This window comes from Prosopis cineraria, unplaced genomic scaffold (assembly GCF_029017545.1).
Source record: "Prosopis cineraria cultivar Desert tree isolate PC_DT_omini unplaced genomic scaffold, ASM2901754v1 PC4, whole genome shotgun sequence".
NCBI lineage: Eukaryota > Viridiplantae > Streptophyta > Magnoliopsida > Fabales > Fabaceae > Prosopis > Prosopis cineraria.
The window spans coordinates 39644872-39662203 of record NW_026555335.1 but is presented as its reverse complement, the minus strand read 5'-3'; the positions used below and the strand labels follow the sequence as shown (position 1 = coordinate 39662203).

At 31.8% G+C, this 17332-nt stretch overlaps 1 protein-coding gene across 1 annotated transcript; it reads right to left on the bottom strand.

The window, feature by feature from the left end:
- Positions 1 to 3740: 3740 nt before the first annotated feature.
- LOC129307934 (probable pectate lyase 18) lies at positions 3741 to 5793 on the bottom strand. Its single transcript, XM_054948888.1, has 4 exons — positions 5651 to 5793; positions 4787 to 5533; positions 4361 to 4499; positions 3741 to 4266 (listed from the first exon to the last, which is right to left on the bottom strand). The coding sequence occupies exons 1-4, from the start codon at positions 5749 to 5751 to the stop codon at positions 4045 to 4047; spliced, it is 1209 nt and encodes a 402-aa protein (XP_054804863.1). The 5' UTR covers positions 5752 to 5793; the 3' UTR covers positions 3741 to 4044.
- Between the last annotated feature and the right edge of the window lie 11539 nt (positions 5794 to 17332).

Here is a 17332-nt window from a genome sequence, read left to right as displayed (position 1 = left end):
GAGGTGTTGGGATTGTTGGTAGGGATGCTAAAGGTAAATTTATTATGGGTGTTAGTGAAAAAGTGATTGACTCTTCTGCCCTAATTATTGAAGCTTTGGCAATGAAAAAAACTTTATTATTAATAAGGGGGATGGATTTATGAAAGGTGTGCGTGGAAGGAGATTATGAAGTTTTGTTTAATGTTTGTTGCTAAAGGTGTTTTTGTAGGTTGTGATTGAAAAAATACTAGTGTTATTAAAGACATTTAAAGCTTAGAGAACTCTATAAAGACTAGTTTTTTCTCTCTAGTCAATAGAGATTATAATAAGATTATAGATTTCTTTGCAGGTGATACTAAAAGGAAAATGGATTTGGTTGATGTGATGTTCTCACCTCCATCTGCCTTGGCTCAGGTGCTAAATTTTAATAGAGTTACAATTTTAAATTTTTTTATTATTGATAGTTATGTTGGTCTGTTCAAAATAGGAATTGGTCAATAGCTTTGTTATTTTGTTTTTTTTTTTTTTTTGTGTTTGAACTAGTTATCGTTTCTTTTGTTTTTTTTAAGTTTTTGTGTGTTAGATTGTATTTATAAGTTTTTTTAAAGATTTTTTTAGTTTCGACTATCAGTGTGTGCATTCTAATTTTTTTGTGATTAATAAAATGAATTCTTTTTTCAGCAAAAAAAAAAAGTACAACAAGGTACTACTATCAATTTTTCCTTTCTGCTTGAAAAATATTATCGTAACTAAATTAATTAATTAATTATGCTTTTGAATGTTTGAATAAAGGTAATTGCGTACAGACCCAAGTCCAACCCAAATTTTAGGGAGAAATTTCTCCACTTCTCATTGGATAATTAATTTTTAGGAGAAGAATATGTTTTTTAAGCCAAAAATAATAAAAAGAAATGAATTTATAATTTTTAAAAATAACAAAATGTTAAAAATATGTTTTATTGACGGGTTAACCCACCAACCGACCAACCCAATGTGGATTAGCATAAATATAATCCATCAAGATGTGGGTTATGCCATCCGCACTGCTAAGTCTGCAACTTCACAGACTGACCTATTGACTCTGGAAGAAATGCAAAACGAATTTTATTCTACTTTGAGGTCATTAATTGCAACTTGAGTCCTTGGACAGCAAGTTCCCTTTTTAAAAGCCTAGTCATATGAATTGTCATACAGGCCCAGTGGGTCAATAAAACATTTTCGATAATATACACGTGTCTATTGATCTATTGGTTTCATTCTCAAATGAAAAAAAAAAGTATAAATTAATTAATAAACATTGTTGAAGATCAGAACTAAGAAAGAAAAGCAAGTTGCAAGAAATTTTGTTTTTTATCTCTATAAAAATATTTATTTTAGACAAATTTTGGCCGTCCAATCAATTTAAATTGTTTATATTTTTATATTAAAAACTATTCTTAAAAACTAAATTGGGGAAAATATTTAAGTGATTAAGTTTTATTTAAAACAACTCTTTTTTTATTATTCAAAGATATTTTCCTATTGAAAATAATTTTAATCAAGGAAAAATTGGGTATTAAATGTGATACTTTTCCTAGTAATAATTCAAAACTTAATTTACCTGAGCGACGGTGGTTTTGATTAGCCTGACTTCTGTTGATAGCAACTCATTTGATGTACGTGAAAGGATTTCATATATGATTAGAAGCCCAAATTTTGGCCATTCTGTTGGGCTACGATTTGGGTGGAGAAAAGGTACGGGAAAGTGACGATACATGAAAATTTCTTAACAACTGGTTTTTAAATAAATAATTTGTATTGTGAATTATATAGATTAGAATCGGATCAGGTTTTAATACGTATATTTTTGTTGGCTGGACATTTCTGGCCTATTTTAATCGAGATTTTTCTTCCAATTACTGGATCTTGAATTCTTTTAAGGACGCAGCTAAATTGCTTGCCAATGTTTGTAATGGCATGATGTATGCTTTGATAACGGATCTTAATCTTCCATCCTTCCTTTGTTTTTTGGGGATCTAACTTTGCTAATATTTCTCGTACATTTGTAATGAACTTGACTGGAAGTTATCAGTTGATTTCTTTTTACTTTGATGTACTGTGATATATTAATATATTATATTTTTGGGATCTTTCAGCTGAATCTTTAGGCAAGAATAAAATGATTTGGATGAAAGTGAGTCAAGAATGTCATGTGAAATCATCATCTACAGAACTTGTAAATTGTCGAAACAAAAATTAGATGTTTGATCTCTCCACTCTTGTTAGGAAGCAACTAAATGGTGCAGATTATGTTAGGATTTTGAAGAATGGGCTTTTGCTTTAACAAGCGTGCAGCTAATTTTGAAGTTGAATTTGCAAGGCACAAAACATACACATGAAAATTCAATTTTGTAAAAGACAAAGGGAGATAGGTTTCGGCAAGAGTGTGCTGAGTTTGCAAAAGCTTTGAAATTGAACAATCCCTCCAGACATCAACCTTATCCTCGGGGTGTTATTGGAATTTTGTATCCATTTTTTATCCCTCCGACTATATAAAAAAAATTAAAAATGATGATACGGGTAACATGGTTTGACAAGATCAGGTTAAGTAAGAAGATGAAATGTGAGTGCTGAGTTGCCGGGGTTTGGTGTAACGCAATTGAAATGGAAACTCTTTCAGTGAATCACTTAAAGGGCAAGATGGCACTCCAACACCCCCATGTGCCTTCCCCTTCTTTTCTTTTCCCTTGTGGGTCCCTCTTTCCTCTCCCCACCTTCTTAACCCCAAACTCCTGGAGCATCCCACTTTCGCTTTCCCTCTTTTTTTTAACACCACCCCATTGTCAATCTCATTTTTCTTAATCTAAATTATTTTCAATTAATTTTTTATTTGAATCATCTGTTCATTTTATTTTCATTAAAATATAATAACATTTTCTTTGTGTTTCTCCTGAACGATAAAATACAACTGAAATCTAAAACATCTCTACCTGTGTGAATTCCCTGTATTGGCTGTTCCTGACTTTATATATGTGCACACATTAACCTAAGACAGATACTTTTAATTTTAATACATGTGTTTTGAAAAGCGTGCATAGTTGTTATTTTTACAAATATTTTTTTTGAAATAATTTTTTTATAAAGATTCCTATTGTAGATTTCAGGGCTAACCTTTACTTGAAGGCTTCACCAACTCTTTCGTGTTTTCCGCATGTCTTGGGGAAAATAAATTTTGTTTAAGGATAAGAATTAAAAAGTAAATATTTTTTCCATGTTATCTTTGGGAGCAGACCAATTTGTATCATTACTGCTTCGAACAATGGCAGGATGCTGATCTGGGTCAAACCACTACCTAAAAGCCTTAAAGATATATATTGCGTTCCTCTATACAATAACGACACCCATCCCCTAGCTTTTTCAATGCACAATATGTTGTGGTGGGGGGCTTTTTCTTTCCCCGATTGCATTCTCTGTTACGAGATATAGCATTCACAAATCAGACGTGGACTTGTGTTCCCTCTTCTCCTGTCCCATTCGTTAACTGTTATTTAGGTAGTTGGCCTTTTTCCTCTTTTTTTTTTTTGTAAATAATTTATTTAACTTTGATTGATGGGGGGATGGGATGGCCGGACGGGATTCCAAGATTTATTTTGTTTTTTCCATTAGATTTTTCCCCATCATGGAACTCCCCTTTTACCGGCCCAGTCAAGGCCTCTGCTTTTGTGCCTGCGCTGGTGTCGGTGACATACCACAGCTAGAGTGAAAAGCTGAAACCCAACAGAGATTTCAATCTCGGCATATGTAATTTCGTATATTAGTACAAACACATATCAGTAGCATCAACTCTTCTGCACTCGTTTCCTCTTAGACCATTCACATCCCCCACGTGGCTTGGATCTAAGAGTCAAAGGCGAGGTTGTAATCTTTAGACATTACAGCAAATCAGGGGGAAAATTAATAAGTAAAAAAGCAAACAAACATGAGAAAAGAAAGAACGGAAGGAATTGGAGTCAATCCTAGAGAGACGTGTAACTTGTTTTTGATTTCCCTCTCTTTTCTTCTTTTGACATTAGCTGATAGTAACGATCAGCAGCGAGAACCTTTCCTGCAGCTGAGTGTGCCGGCGCCTGAGGTGAGCGAACCCACCAGAGAAGAAGGCCTGGCACTCAAGCTAGAAGCCCTTGCATAGCTAGAGGAGGCTCCCGCACCTGATGCCCTGAAAAACGCACCGTTCAGCAACAAGTCTCCTTCTGATCTCCAATTCCAGCCCCTCCATTCACTCTCTGGAGCATCCTCGTGCTTTGTCACCTATGTCCCATTTGCAATGTTTCCCACCATTTACAATTAGCGTCATCCTGTCAAACACATCGATTTAGGGAAAAAATTACAAATAAATAAGTACCTCTTTGCTAAATCTGTCATTGGGTGCCATGAATCTGTTGCCTTGGCTATTGATGGTTGGGCTAGCACTTCCTCCAATGGCATACATTTCCCAATGAGTGTAGTCATTGTTCACCACATGGAAATATCCAAGCCTACATCTGTCCAATACATATGACCAACCATCATTTCAGTCTCTTTCAAGCTCAGTAACATCATGTCTCATACAAAATTAACAACCTTCATTCCTTTCTTTATCCTCCCTCACCTTTTCACTTTCCCTGTGCTCCCATCCATTACCCCAATTCCTTTTCACCCTCTTAATGACATCTATAATGGTTCCTTGAACAAATTGTTATATGAAAACGATTGTGACTGAATATTTATGTGAAAGAAACACAGCCAAAACCCTATATGTGGGTGTGTAAGATGGTTGATGATAATATACCTCGGCATTCTTTGGACGAGGCCTTCTCCGAAGTGATTAAAAGCGATGGTGACTTGCATGTTCTTGTCTTGTGTATGAGAATCGCTGTGACCCAGTAACATGACCTTGTCATGGTGCGTCATGTAATTGTTAGAAATGGTTATCGCGGTGGACCCCATAATCGCGTCGACCAGACCATCTTTACAGTTCGACAGCGAGCAGTGATCCACCCACACGTGGCTGCCTCCGAAGATGGACACGCCGTCGCCGTCCGATACGGTTCTCCACCCGTAGTGCCGTGGGGAGCTCCTCACCATGGCGTTCCCTCCCTGCTTACAGTCGTGTATGTGGATTCCATGGATTATAATGTTGGTTACGTACTGGATCGTTATGCAGGGCCCGCCCGCAATGTGCACGCTCGCGCCTCGTCCGTCGATGGTCTTTAAGGAATTCATGATAAGCTCCTCCTTCAACTGAATCACCATGTCCCTCGCGAATGTAATCCACAACGGTTCGTCCTGAATCACGGCGTATCGGAGAGTGCCCGGCCGGGGATTCACCGGATCATCATCGCCGGCGTCCGTCACCACGTAAATTCTTCCATTTCTCCCGCCAATGGCGTTCTTCCCGAACCCTATCGCACAATCGGCTAGCCTCTGCCTGTTCTTCTCCCAATTAGGATCGCACCTCCAGCAATCGTCGATAGGGTTGCCAGTTCCACACGAGAGGTAGCCCAAATTCCGCCTAGCGACAGAGGCATTGATTTTCCTAGAAAAGCAGGAAAAAAAAAAACACAGAATGTGGCACATTGATTGTTACTTACCAAACAAGAAAATGTTCGATGAAGTTGTGAATAGAGGATGCCAAAACAGAATTGATAGTTACCTGTTCACTTCTTGGACGATGGATTCAGGGTCGTGGAAAGGGGAAGAGCAAATGAGGGTTGGGATGAGGAGAATACAGAGGAAGAAGAAGAAGGAAGTCATGTTGAAACAGAGAAGTGTGTCTGTGTTGTATAAGGTGGAGATTGTTGTGAGAAATGTGAAGGAGGGAAGGGGGTATATAAAGAGGAGAGAGGGAACCGCTAAACAGCATGATTTAAATAAAACAATTAATAAACAAATATGTACCAAAAAAGTAATTGAATAAATAAAAAGATGGGACCATGATGCTATGTGATTGCTGGTTTTACGGGATTTAATTGGGTAGTTTCGGCTATGAGGAGGGGAAAAAAATATTCTGACCGGTGAACGAGGCCTAAATGATGGTAGAACATCACACAGTTCATAGCAAGTCTAAACTTGATAAAATCTTTTCACATTTAAATATTTCAAGGATAGTTTCATCTTCGCTGCCTATGTTATTCAGATATAGTGATTGACTGATTGTCTCAAATCTTTTTACCCGGAGAGTGCCTCACTTAACTTCAATCCAACACTTGTTGGAGATGTTAGGACAAAGTACAAAGAGAATACCAAATCAATTCTTACCTTTTCTTATACCACATACTCTAATCTAACCATTCACATAGATGCATATAAATAGTTGAAAAATATTCTCATAAAAATTACTGTCTTATTTATTTTTAATTATGAATTTTCAAATGTTAATGAAATCTAACAGCTGCACTATGAACGTTTACTGGACGCATGAGAGAGGACTTGGGATATTTATGAGATTTATGCAATGGTCAATATAAGAAAATGCTCAATTATGGTGATACTTGAGTCTGACGTTGTTTTTTTTTTTTGGGCAAAAAAAGACTAATTTTGCTTATGCAATAGTATGTACGTGGTGGCCAATAAAATTTAGTTAAAGGGTAGTTAATTAGGTTTTACCGACCGTATCAACTAACAAAGATGGTTCATGACTTCATGGAAAAAGAAAGTAATTGTACGGGCACGCGAGGGCCCTACCGTCCCACTGAGCTCCGTTATGGTAACTAATAATATATGGCAGCGGAAATATATTAAGATTAATTTAATTAACCAAGCTCTCTCTCCACTTAATCTTGCATGATTCATTGGCGCTTTAATTTGAGAATAATCAAAGCAGAGCATCACGCAGTATAAAAGCAAAATGAATGGCCACTATGCGTGATTAAAATATTTAATTATATAATGGCAGTTGAAGTAATATTTCTCATATCTAAATTGATACGATTTCATTGACGACGGCTTTCCAAAATGTTGCACCAATATTACTATTATTATTTTTTTTACATAAAATACGACTACTGCTTTGTGTGGTAGGAATGTGATAATCACTTGTGCATACAATAGACATCAAAGCAACATTTTAAGTGTATCTAATACACATTCAAGGATCAGTGCATTAATTTGAAAATCACCTTACGAGAGGAGTAACAAATTGTTGCTTCTAAACAAGTCTATTTAGAATTGCATCATGAAAAATCAAACATGCCAGCTAACTATATATTCATATCAAATTGTTTGAAAATATTAACAAGCATTGATTTTTATGAAAAGAATTATGATTGTTTATACATAAGATTTTAAGTCAGTGAGAATGTAAAAAGTGTTTTTGAGAGATTGAGCATGACAATGCTTGAATTTGATTAAATTAAATAATCATACCAATAAAAAAAATCAAATTGTTTGTAAATTGGTTAATCAGAAAGCATGTGTTGGCTGACTTGCTTGCTCTCATGGGGCCATTCCAATCGCTGTACGTCACTCTGTTTTCATTGGGGATATGAGGGAGACTCACTAGCATGCATGACCAATATAATGCCATGCCTTGAAGGAAAAGATACAATCAAATCAAATATTTTTTTTTTGGAATTAAAAATAATTTAGTGAAACAATGTATGAAAATTACGTTTTCTGCTCCCACACTTAAAAAGTTGAGTTTAACTTATGGGAAATTTCAACTAAAGATCAAAAATGTGACTCAATCATTAATGGATCCCAACAAAATTTGAAATCTCAATTCAACTCAGGAGGATTAAAGTAAAAATAATTTTAATAATAAAAAAATTAAAATATCCTTCACTTGTTAATTTTATTCAAGATGTAAAATTATTAGTTGTTAGTTTCCTACTTCATTTGTTAATTTATTGATATGAGCTATAAATTACATTACTTGATTTATCAATAATCATACAAAACTTGAATATTAATTGTTCAATTACAAGTAGCAACATCAATTATTGATTTATTAACTTTACTTATTAATTTACGAACATCAATTATAAATCACTAATAAGTCTTGTAATTTACAACTGATATTAGTAAGTTAACAAATAAAGTTAGCAAATATTACTACTTGTCTGATAAACTGATATAATTTATAATTTATATGGATAAATAAATAAGTGAAGTAAAAAATTAACAATTAATAATTCTACATCTCATAAAAAATTAATAAGTAAATGGTATTTTAATCTTTTTACTGTTAAAATTATTTTCATTTTAAATTTTTTGAACTCAACTCAAATTTTATATTTTCTTAGAATCTACTAATAATTAAGTCATGGTCCTTATTCGAAATTATCCCTTAACTTATCAATCAATGAACTATAAGTAGAACCGATGTTGCTGAGCTGGCCGGCAACAATTTTTTTGTCCTGACATGTAAACTTTTTCACACCCATATTTTGTCGAGACATTTTCTTTCTTCATCCTGTTCTAAGCTTGTGGTTGTACAACTGTCCGGGCCATATAGCTTAATATCATATTATAAATTTCTTAATAGCTTTAATGTATTTTATTTTTCAGCTAACGCAAATACGTAGAAGTTATAACATATGAACTAACATTCATTATTAGTTCAGTGTACTTTGCATTTGATACGTAGAGTAGACTCATATATAAGAGTCACTGAGTGTGTATAGTGAATTTAAATAAAATGAAATGAAATGTGATGAGCTTTGTAGATGTATGGAAAAGAAGAATACGCGAGAGCATGGCAATAATGATAAATAACGCAAGCATGCACTGACAGTAAATACACCTTTTTAAACACGGCGTGGTTACACGCAGCCCCATGGCTATGAGTTCGTTATGTGATTATTAGTTTTAGTCTCGGGACACAAAATGCCCTCTCGGGTCCCATTTGTTACTAGTCATGTTCTGAAAAGATCGCAATGATTTTTGTATTAAAAAAACCTGTTTCTAAAAAACTGTTTTCCATTTTTAAAAATAAAAAATATAAAAATATTTAGATAAATGTTTTGAATTATATTTAAATATTTTTAAATTTTTCTCTTTTTTAAAAAAGTAAAAATATTTAAGAATGACTTTTTTTATTTTCAAAACACATTGTAAATTATTTTTGGCTATAATCAATTACTTTTACTATAAACCATTATCATTAATTATTAGTGATCATTATTATTGGCCATTTTTAACTTTAAAATTTTTTTCAAATCAAAATAGTTAAACATTTTTATTTTATTTTGTTATAAAAAACAATTTTAAAAAATAAAAAATGAGAACAAAACCAAATAATCTCACAATCTCCCTTATTTTGTGCGATCTTTGATTTATAATTCTACAAATACCCTCCTTTATATTCTTAAAAAAGGGCAACATCAAGAAAATTTTTTCCACATTTCAAATCCCTTTTATTAAATTTATGGGTAAAAATTAAGAAATTTAATCTTAAGACAATTTTATTTTTTAAAAATGACTAGCATATAGGACGGTGTAGTGTACAGTGATACCAGGCCTGGGTATTTTTTTCCCCCCTCGTGTATATAAAATAATTAATATCTCGATGCATGTTTACTTATGCAATTTATATGATTATAAGTTGGTTAAAAAAAAGATATATGATTATACAATAAAAATTTTCTAAATTGAAATGTTTTAAGGGGTCACGGGGATCTACATTGATGGTAAGACGGGGACGTCTTGGCAGGGGAATCACAAAAATATAAATTTTAATTTCAAGCTTATGGGAATTGAATTGGTTCACCTCAATTATTTTCTGGATTACATGGGGCCCCCATAAAACTTGCTTTGCGTATGTGTGAAGGGATAACCGAAACAATTTAATTCAACGACGTCCTGCAATCCACTACTTCAAACACAAATCTATAATTAACTATTATAGTATATTCCCTTGTTTTTTTTTTTTTGGGTGTGTGTTGAATTTCTTCATTCTTTCCCTGTGGTTAGAGCAGTCACGAGATTTTGATACATAATATACCACATGGAGTTAACTTCATATCAAAATATATTTTGTTGGGAGCTTATATGAAAATATTTCAAAAATTCCAGAATAATAAGACGAGTCGCGAGCGCGTGTCTAGCTAGTTGAAGAGCACAGGCGAAGACTTGTTGGCATATTTGGTTTAGTTGGGGCTTGAATTGGCTAATTCTTATGAGTAATATTGTCTTTTAATGTGATTCACATATTTAAACATGTTACTTCATCAACAATGATTTTATTCAGTACAAAATTTTCTGTAGTTCACTCATACTAAATGATTTTAACACTTATTAATGCATAGTCTGTGTGGAAAATGCAAAAAATGTAACATATAATCCCCGTCCGTTAATATTGTATCCAAATGTCAAATTCATGGAGACCAAGGCAATTGTTTATCTAGTTTTCTACCCCTTTTCAAATCTACCCCTAATTAAATGTACTAATACAGTTAAATAATTTATTAAGAGTTAGAAAAAGATCATTAATTAGCGGTATATTTGAAAAGATGTTACTCACTCCATCCCAAATTATAGGACACTTTTAAAAGAGTTTTTTCATATTCAAATATAAAACATTTTAAGTAAATTAGAGTTTTATGACATACACCAATTTTAATATTATTCTTTCTCTCTCTATAATTAATTTTTATCTTTTTTTTAATATATTAAATGATGGGTATTTTTAAAAGTTTATATTTTTATTTTAAAAAAATAAAATTGTTAAGTATATTTAATAAAACTTATTAATATGTAAGATTTTATTTAAAACTATTTTATAATTTGAGATAAAAAAATATAAAAAAGGACAATAACAAAAACGGGGTAGTGGATGCTAAAAAAACAGAGGGAGTACATGAGAACGAAGTGTTAAATTGTTGATCACTTCTGCCAACATGTTGAGATTTTGAAAGGAAATTAACTAAATTACAGTTGTTGACAGTTCACGTGTATTTTGTGTAATGATTGGCGGGCATGTGGTATTAATTTAAGGGGAAGTAACATGAAAATGGGGCACACTTGGACCTGTTCTCACATTAATATTGCGTTACTTATTGATGCACTACATGTGGCACGCAAGGGATAACTCTTGCATTTTCCAACCTCGGTTCATCTTTTAACGAGCAACTTATGGACGGAACAAGACATTTGGTTCTTGATTAGTGCAAATATTTAATCAATTTCACACTTGCAGGCTCTCATCATGAATCCATAAGTTTCTGACATTATTACATTAAAAAATTATAACTAATTCAGTACTCTTTTATTCTCAATTTTTAAAATAATTTTAAATAAAAGCATACATATTAATAGAATTTAATAAATATACTTTACAGTCTAATGCTTTCAAAATAAAAATATAAATTTTAAAAATGTCATTCACTTAAAATTTCATTTAAAAAAAGAGAATATAATGGGAATGACAACATTTAAAAAACATCATTAATAAAATTTTATTTTTATTAAATTTTAGAACACTGAATTTCCTTCGAAAGATAAATTCTTAATTAAATTGAGTGCATCACATTATTTATAGTCTATCTAACAAAAACATGACATTGAGATAGTATTAAATATAAATTGATTCTAACATTAATGATAGTAGAGAGAAAAAAGATAATAAATTAAATATGCATTCTATTATAAAAATAAAATTAATTAAAATAATGTCATCTAAAATTTTATTTAGATAACTTGAGGCATTCTAATTGAATAAATTATAAATGATGTGATGCACTCAATTTACTTTTAAATTTTTTTCTCTAAAAAGTATCTTATAAATTAGGATAACGGTAATTTTTTAATAATAAAATCATGTATATATATATATATACTCCATCCAATTCTTATTACATGATACCTTTCACTATCTTACTAGAACTAAAAAGAAATATGATAAGTCATTAACTTTGTCTAAAATAAAATAAACTTCCAATTTCTAATTTTCTCCTATTTAAATAAAAGTTTTTCAAATTTATATTACATTTTTTTTATCACTGCGTTTAAATAAAGGTAATATTAAAAAAAACATAATAAATAACTCATCTAATGTCTTATTAAATAATCTTTCTAGGAGACGCTCTTTTATAAGAATTAAAGGAAGTAAAATTATTTTTAATGTTTGACAAAAATTAAATTTTTTATATTAAAAATGAGAATTTTTTACTTTATCCTCATTGAATGCAACACATTTAAAAACAATTTCCTCCTCGCATGTAATCTCTTACTCTAACTACAGAAAATTAAAAGAGTACAATCGGGAGAAAAAAACTAATGATCCATTTCTATGCAGAGAGTGAATTATAAACGTAACAATAAATTTCTTTTATGACATGATGACACACATAGACAGGATCAGAGGGAGTAATATCAAGATTTTATGTCACAACTACATGTCTATAAAGATAATATAAAAATTTAGTAAACCGCGATATTTAAAAATAGAGAAAGGTGGAACGAACAATTTTGTGCATTTGCCTCTCTGCCCTCTCAATATCACGTGGCTTTGTTATTGGGGGTAGAAGATGATTAAAAAAAACATCTAATGAATTTTTTGAAAAATATCCTTTCGTTAATAATTTGTCCAAAGATTTCGTAGGACAAAACTGTGCAATCCATGTAATTAATATTAATATTAATATTATATATATATTGAAATAACGCTAACTGTTATATAAAACACGAGGATGCGCTAGTTTTAATTAATAATTGATAAGATGCTGGCAAAAAATAGTAATAGTTGACAAGACAGATACCGCCCAAAAAAAAAAAAGATAAAATAAATATGATGAAAAAGTCTCGTGACACTAGCACATGGCTGGCCCTGAAAAATCAAACTTGGAAGGCTAAATGTAGGTCCACCGTTATCCCACCACCAACGTGCCTTCCAACCTCTGAACCGCAAACCTCGCCGGAATTTCAAGCCACCAAACGGACAAAAATTCCGTGTACGATGCTGACATGGCATCAAGAGAACTCATCGTGGTGCCACGTGAGCATATGGCACTTCTTTCAACACTCGGTCCTACGGTGTTGGCGCTGGCATCCGTTAAAAAGCTCCTTGGAGCATCCACCTGCCAAGGCGTCGGGACGTTTGGGGATTCTTTTTCGCCTCTAACGATACGCTTGTCGTTTTGCTCCATCCCAGCCGTTCGTTGTGCATTTTTAAATAAAGCCCACACCTTTGATTTTTTTTTTGTTTTTTTTAGTAGTGGAACGACTGGAAACCAGCATCTAACTTTAGACAAGTTTAAAGCAACAAAATTAATTAACAGCTGTATTATTAAATTTTTAATTTCATCTTTAATTTCCTAAAGTTAATCTGTATGAATCAATTATTGATGTGACATACTACTACATATGTTTTGGCAAATGCATTTTTTGATGCATTTCGATCTCTTCTCTCTTTCTTTAAGCCATTATTTCAAAAATTGCCATGGGAGTATTAATGTACCACAATTTTTTATGAGATTAATTTTGTATTCACTAAAGGCATGTTTGGTTACTAAAAATGATGAGAATAGAATGGAATAAAAAATAAAGACAATAATAAAATGATCAAAATGTGGAAGGAAGATAAATCAGTTATGTTCATAAGAGGGAATGGTAATTTAATCCATGAAATTGAAAGTTATAATTCTTAAAATTTGTGAAGAGTGTAATACTAATTCTCACATTTATGATATGTGGTGTTGGATTTTATTATGCTCATAATGAGAGAGAGAGAGAGAGAGAGTGATTTAGTTCATTTAATTTTTGTTTTAATAATTCCTTTATCCAGTTTATTCTCATGCATTTTAGCAATCAAACCAGCCCCAAGGTTTAGGACTACAACCAAACAAAAATCACAATGTATTGACCTTATTATTAATGACGCGTTAATTAATATATAGATAAATAAATGGAAACAAAAATTTACGTCTTAAAATATGTTTCAAAGTCAGGCATGTTTAGGAGTTGAAATGAAACAAGGAGGGCAAGGAGTACAACAATAACGGCGACAAACTTTATCCTGTCAGATGGTATTCGTTACTATCAATAAATCATTATATATCCCACTAGAAAGAGTGGAAGGAATATTTTAAAAAAATTGAAATCAATCTTTTTAATTGTAAGATTCTCAATTATCTCTTAATTGAACCTCATAATTCATATACTCCAATTCCTATGTGGAACTTCAATGCATGGAGGTTTAGAGGCATTTTTACACTTACATGGCCTTTTACGAAACTTCAAATCTTCGATGGGTTTGTTTATCGATCAAGCAAATGGGGTTTTTCTAATGTCAGCTTAATTTGGTGGATGAATTATGAGGTTGCCGTCCTTGTTATCGTTGTTATGTTTTTTTCTTTGTTGTTGTTTTTATTTGCCCCCCAAGTCATGATCTTTTTTAGTTTTAATGACAGCCTATTGTTTTAATAACACTTACCTTTTAATGTTATTTTTAGTTTTCTAAGCCTGGGAGAATGGTCCAACTATTCTTCTTGGGCTTTTATTTGTAATCGTTTTCCTTTATTTAACATAATTTGCCTTTTTACAGCTCTGTTTTCAAGCTAATGATATTTCCCTTTTCACTATATATATATATATATATATATAATCTGCCTTTATATAAAAATAAAGGGGGAAAAAAGGGCAAAGCACAAAATAAACATGATCTTTTTTCCCCAAACCAGTACTCTCCATGATGGAAGTTCGATGATAGCATGTTCTTGTTTACGTGTTATTAAAACAATAAAATTATAAATTATTATTCAAAAATAAAAAAAAATGTTGCAATCCAACTCCGAAACGGTGTTAGGCAATGCAAGTTATAATGAATTTAGTAGGACAAACGCAACATGAGAAGTCTCCATTGAACAGTGAGTGGTAGGGTTCAGATAGAGGCATGGCCATGTTAGTTGGCTTATATTGGATCAGGATCACCATAACTCATAGCGAGGGAGGAAGGTCTTCGGTTTGTGACTGTTGAAAACTACGCACCAACCTATGTTGTACAACACATTTGTATGAATAAATGTTTATCTGATTAGTAAATAATTTATTATATAGTTTACAAAGTCGTTGATTCAAATGCTATTATTAATAAAAGCATCATGTTGATAGACGATTTGCAAGCTTATTTATAAATGTTTTTTAAATTTAGAGACATGATTTAATTTTAGTGAATTTTCGAACTCAATTCACCTAAAATTTCACAAATAAAAACAAAAAAAAATCTGACAAGACATATATTATTTAATTATTTATTTATATTCATTTGCACGCGCTCACATGCACGAAGAAGCTCCTGGTGTTCGTTGCTTCTTTGCGGTGGAGAGGTCTTTCTCAAGTGGTGGTTTTTTCTCTCGTGCACATGCAAGAGCACATGCTGCTTCGCATCAAATCAAAGCTCTTCTATGTTTTTCTTCAGGATCCTTATTTTGTGGTCAATTTTTCAATTTCATAAATTCAAGCCTCAATTAATTCCTGTATAGCTAGGACTCTAGATGCTTGAGTTGAAGTTTGCGCCCTCGAATAAAGCAAAAGAATCAATACATATATTGCATGCACACACGCTTCTGGTATTTTCGTTGGAACTCAATTTGACCTTTTTGGTTCTTATAAAATGTTTTGACATATGAATAGTATATATGAGAATTTGGATTACTAGGCATGAAGAAGAAGAATTGGATAATAACAAAAGAAGATTGATTGGGTGATGATGAAGTAGGGACCATGGAATAATAATTGAGGGTATCCAAATGGACCATCATCAATAATAATGATAAACAGAGTTGAAATGGATTTGATGATTTTTGGGGGGGAAATGCCATTTATTGTCTGAAATAACAATTGAATATTTCTTGGATCAAAAATAATAATTGGATTAAAAAGAGGTTTTGAGCCAATTGGGAGAATTGCTAGGGCCATATGAGGCCCCTCTTGTTGTCGAGTTCAATAGCACAAGGCATCCCTTGTGTTCCATGTATAACTATCATACATGGATCACTGCGTCCTCGGTCCTCTAAAAAATTACAAGGGTAACAAAAAATTCAATCAATAATTTAATAATTTCTCACTCTTTAAAATTTAAAGACAATTTTAAACGAGTCTCGTTTATTAATAAATAAGCTAACTGTTTTTCAATTATTATTATCTTTTTTATATTTATTTTTATTTAATAAGATATTTTACTAAAAAATAAATATTAAAGAATTTACTTATTATGAATTTTTTTTGGGAAAACACATGCATAAGTTACACTTTAAAACAACAAAATAATATTACATTTTTTTAACACCAAACCTCTAAAAAAAATGCCTTATACATATATATAATAAAGTACTCTAATTTTCTAACACTTTTGCCTGGTCCTCAATATAAAATGCTTTATATAATTTAGTAAAAAAAATTTCAATTATTTGAAACTGTGTCCGCATGTATAATTGGTTCGTTTGAGTGAAGTGGAATGATTGATTTTAAGAGTTAAAGATAAAAATTATTAATTTTAATTAAAGGAATTTTGAAAACTAGAGTAGACCAGATATATATGGATGAAATCTAAATTTGGCTCGTGCTGTTCATGATTTATGGACTAATCGAATTTTGAAAACTAGTTGTTAATTTTTTCTTTTTGGCCGAAAGACTAGTTGCTATTACCTAAAAAACTAACTTTAGTGTAAAAAAATCTTGAGGCTATTTCCTCGATCACTTCTTTTTTTTTTTTGGTAAACACACACACATGTGTGTAGTTTGCAATATACTCCATGTAAGTGGACAAAAAACGAACATATTTGGAGCCGATGACAATCAAATCCAAGATGAAAATAGTAACATGAGCTTAATAATTCATGAACTAAATTTACAACTAGATAAAAATTATCATCACTGACCATGAAAAAAAAATTAAAATCGTGTTGCTGGCCACAAATTAGTATCACCGTGTAATTGTGACTATGACAGGTTAGCTAAATTGTTCTGATTATGGGACGGGTATTTAATAAAATGGAAATACATTTAAAATTAAAGCTAAAATTTTTACACCGAAAATAAAATTGGGTTTTGCTTTTCTAAGTACTATTCACTCATTATGTTCATTAATTATCATTATTATTATTTAAATAAATCCCCAACAACCTCTCACCACTAAATTAAAATGATGTTAGACCACATGGATTATCCGATCACTGATATCACATTTTCACAATCAAGCATGAACCATTTGGTCGCATACAATTTCTTAATGAAGCTATTCTCATTTAAAGACAAAATTAGGTCTCATGTCAATATCTTTCCCAAACACGGACTAGCAAATTAACTTATCTATTATCATGTTTTGCTATCAAAATAGTACATCATAAGCATTTATGATCAATGAAATTCTAAATATGAATTGGTTCACACCAGGAAT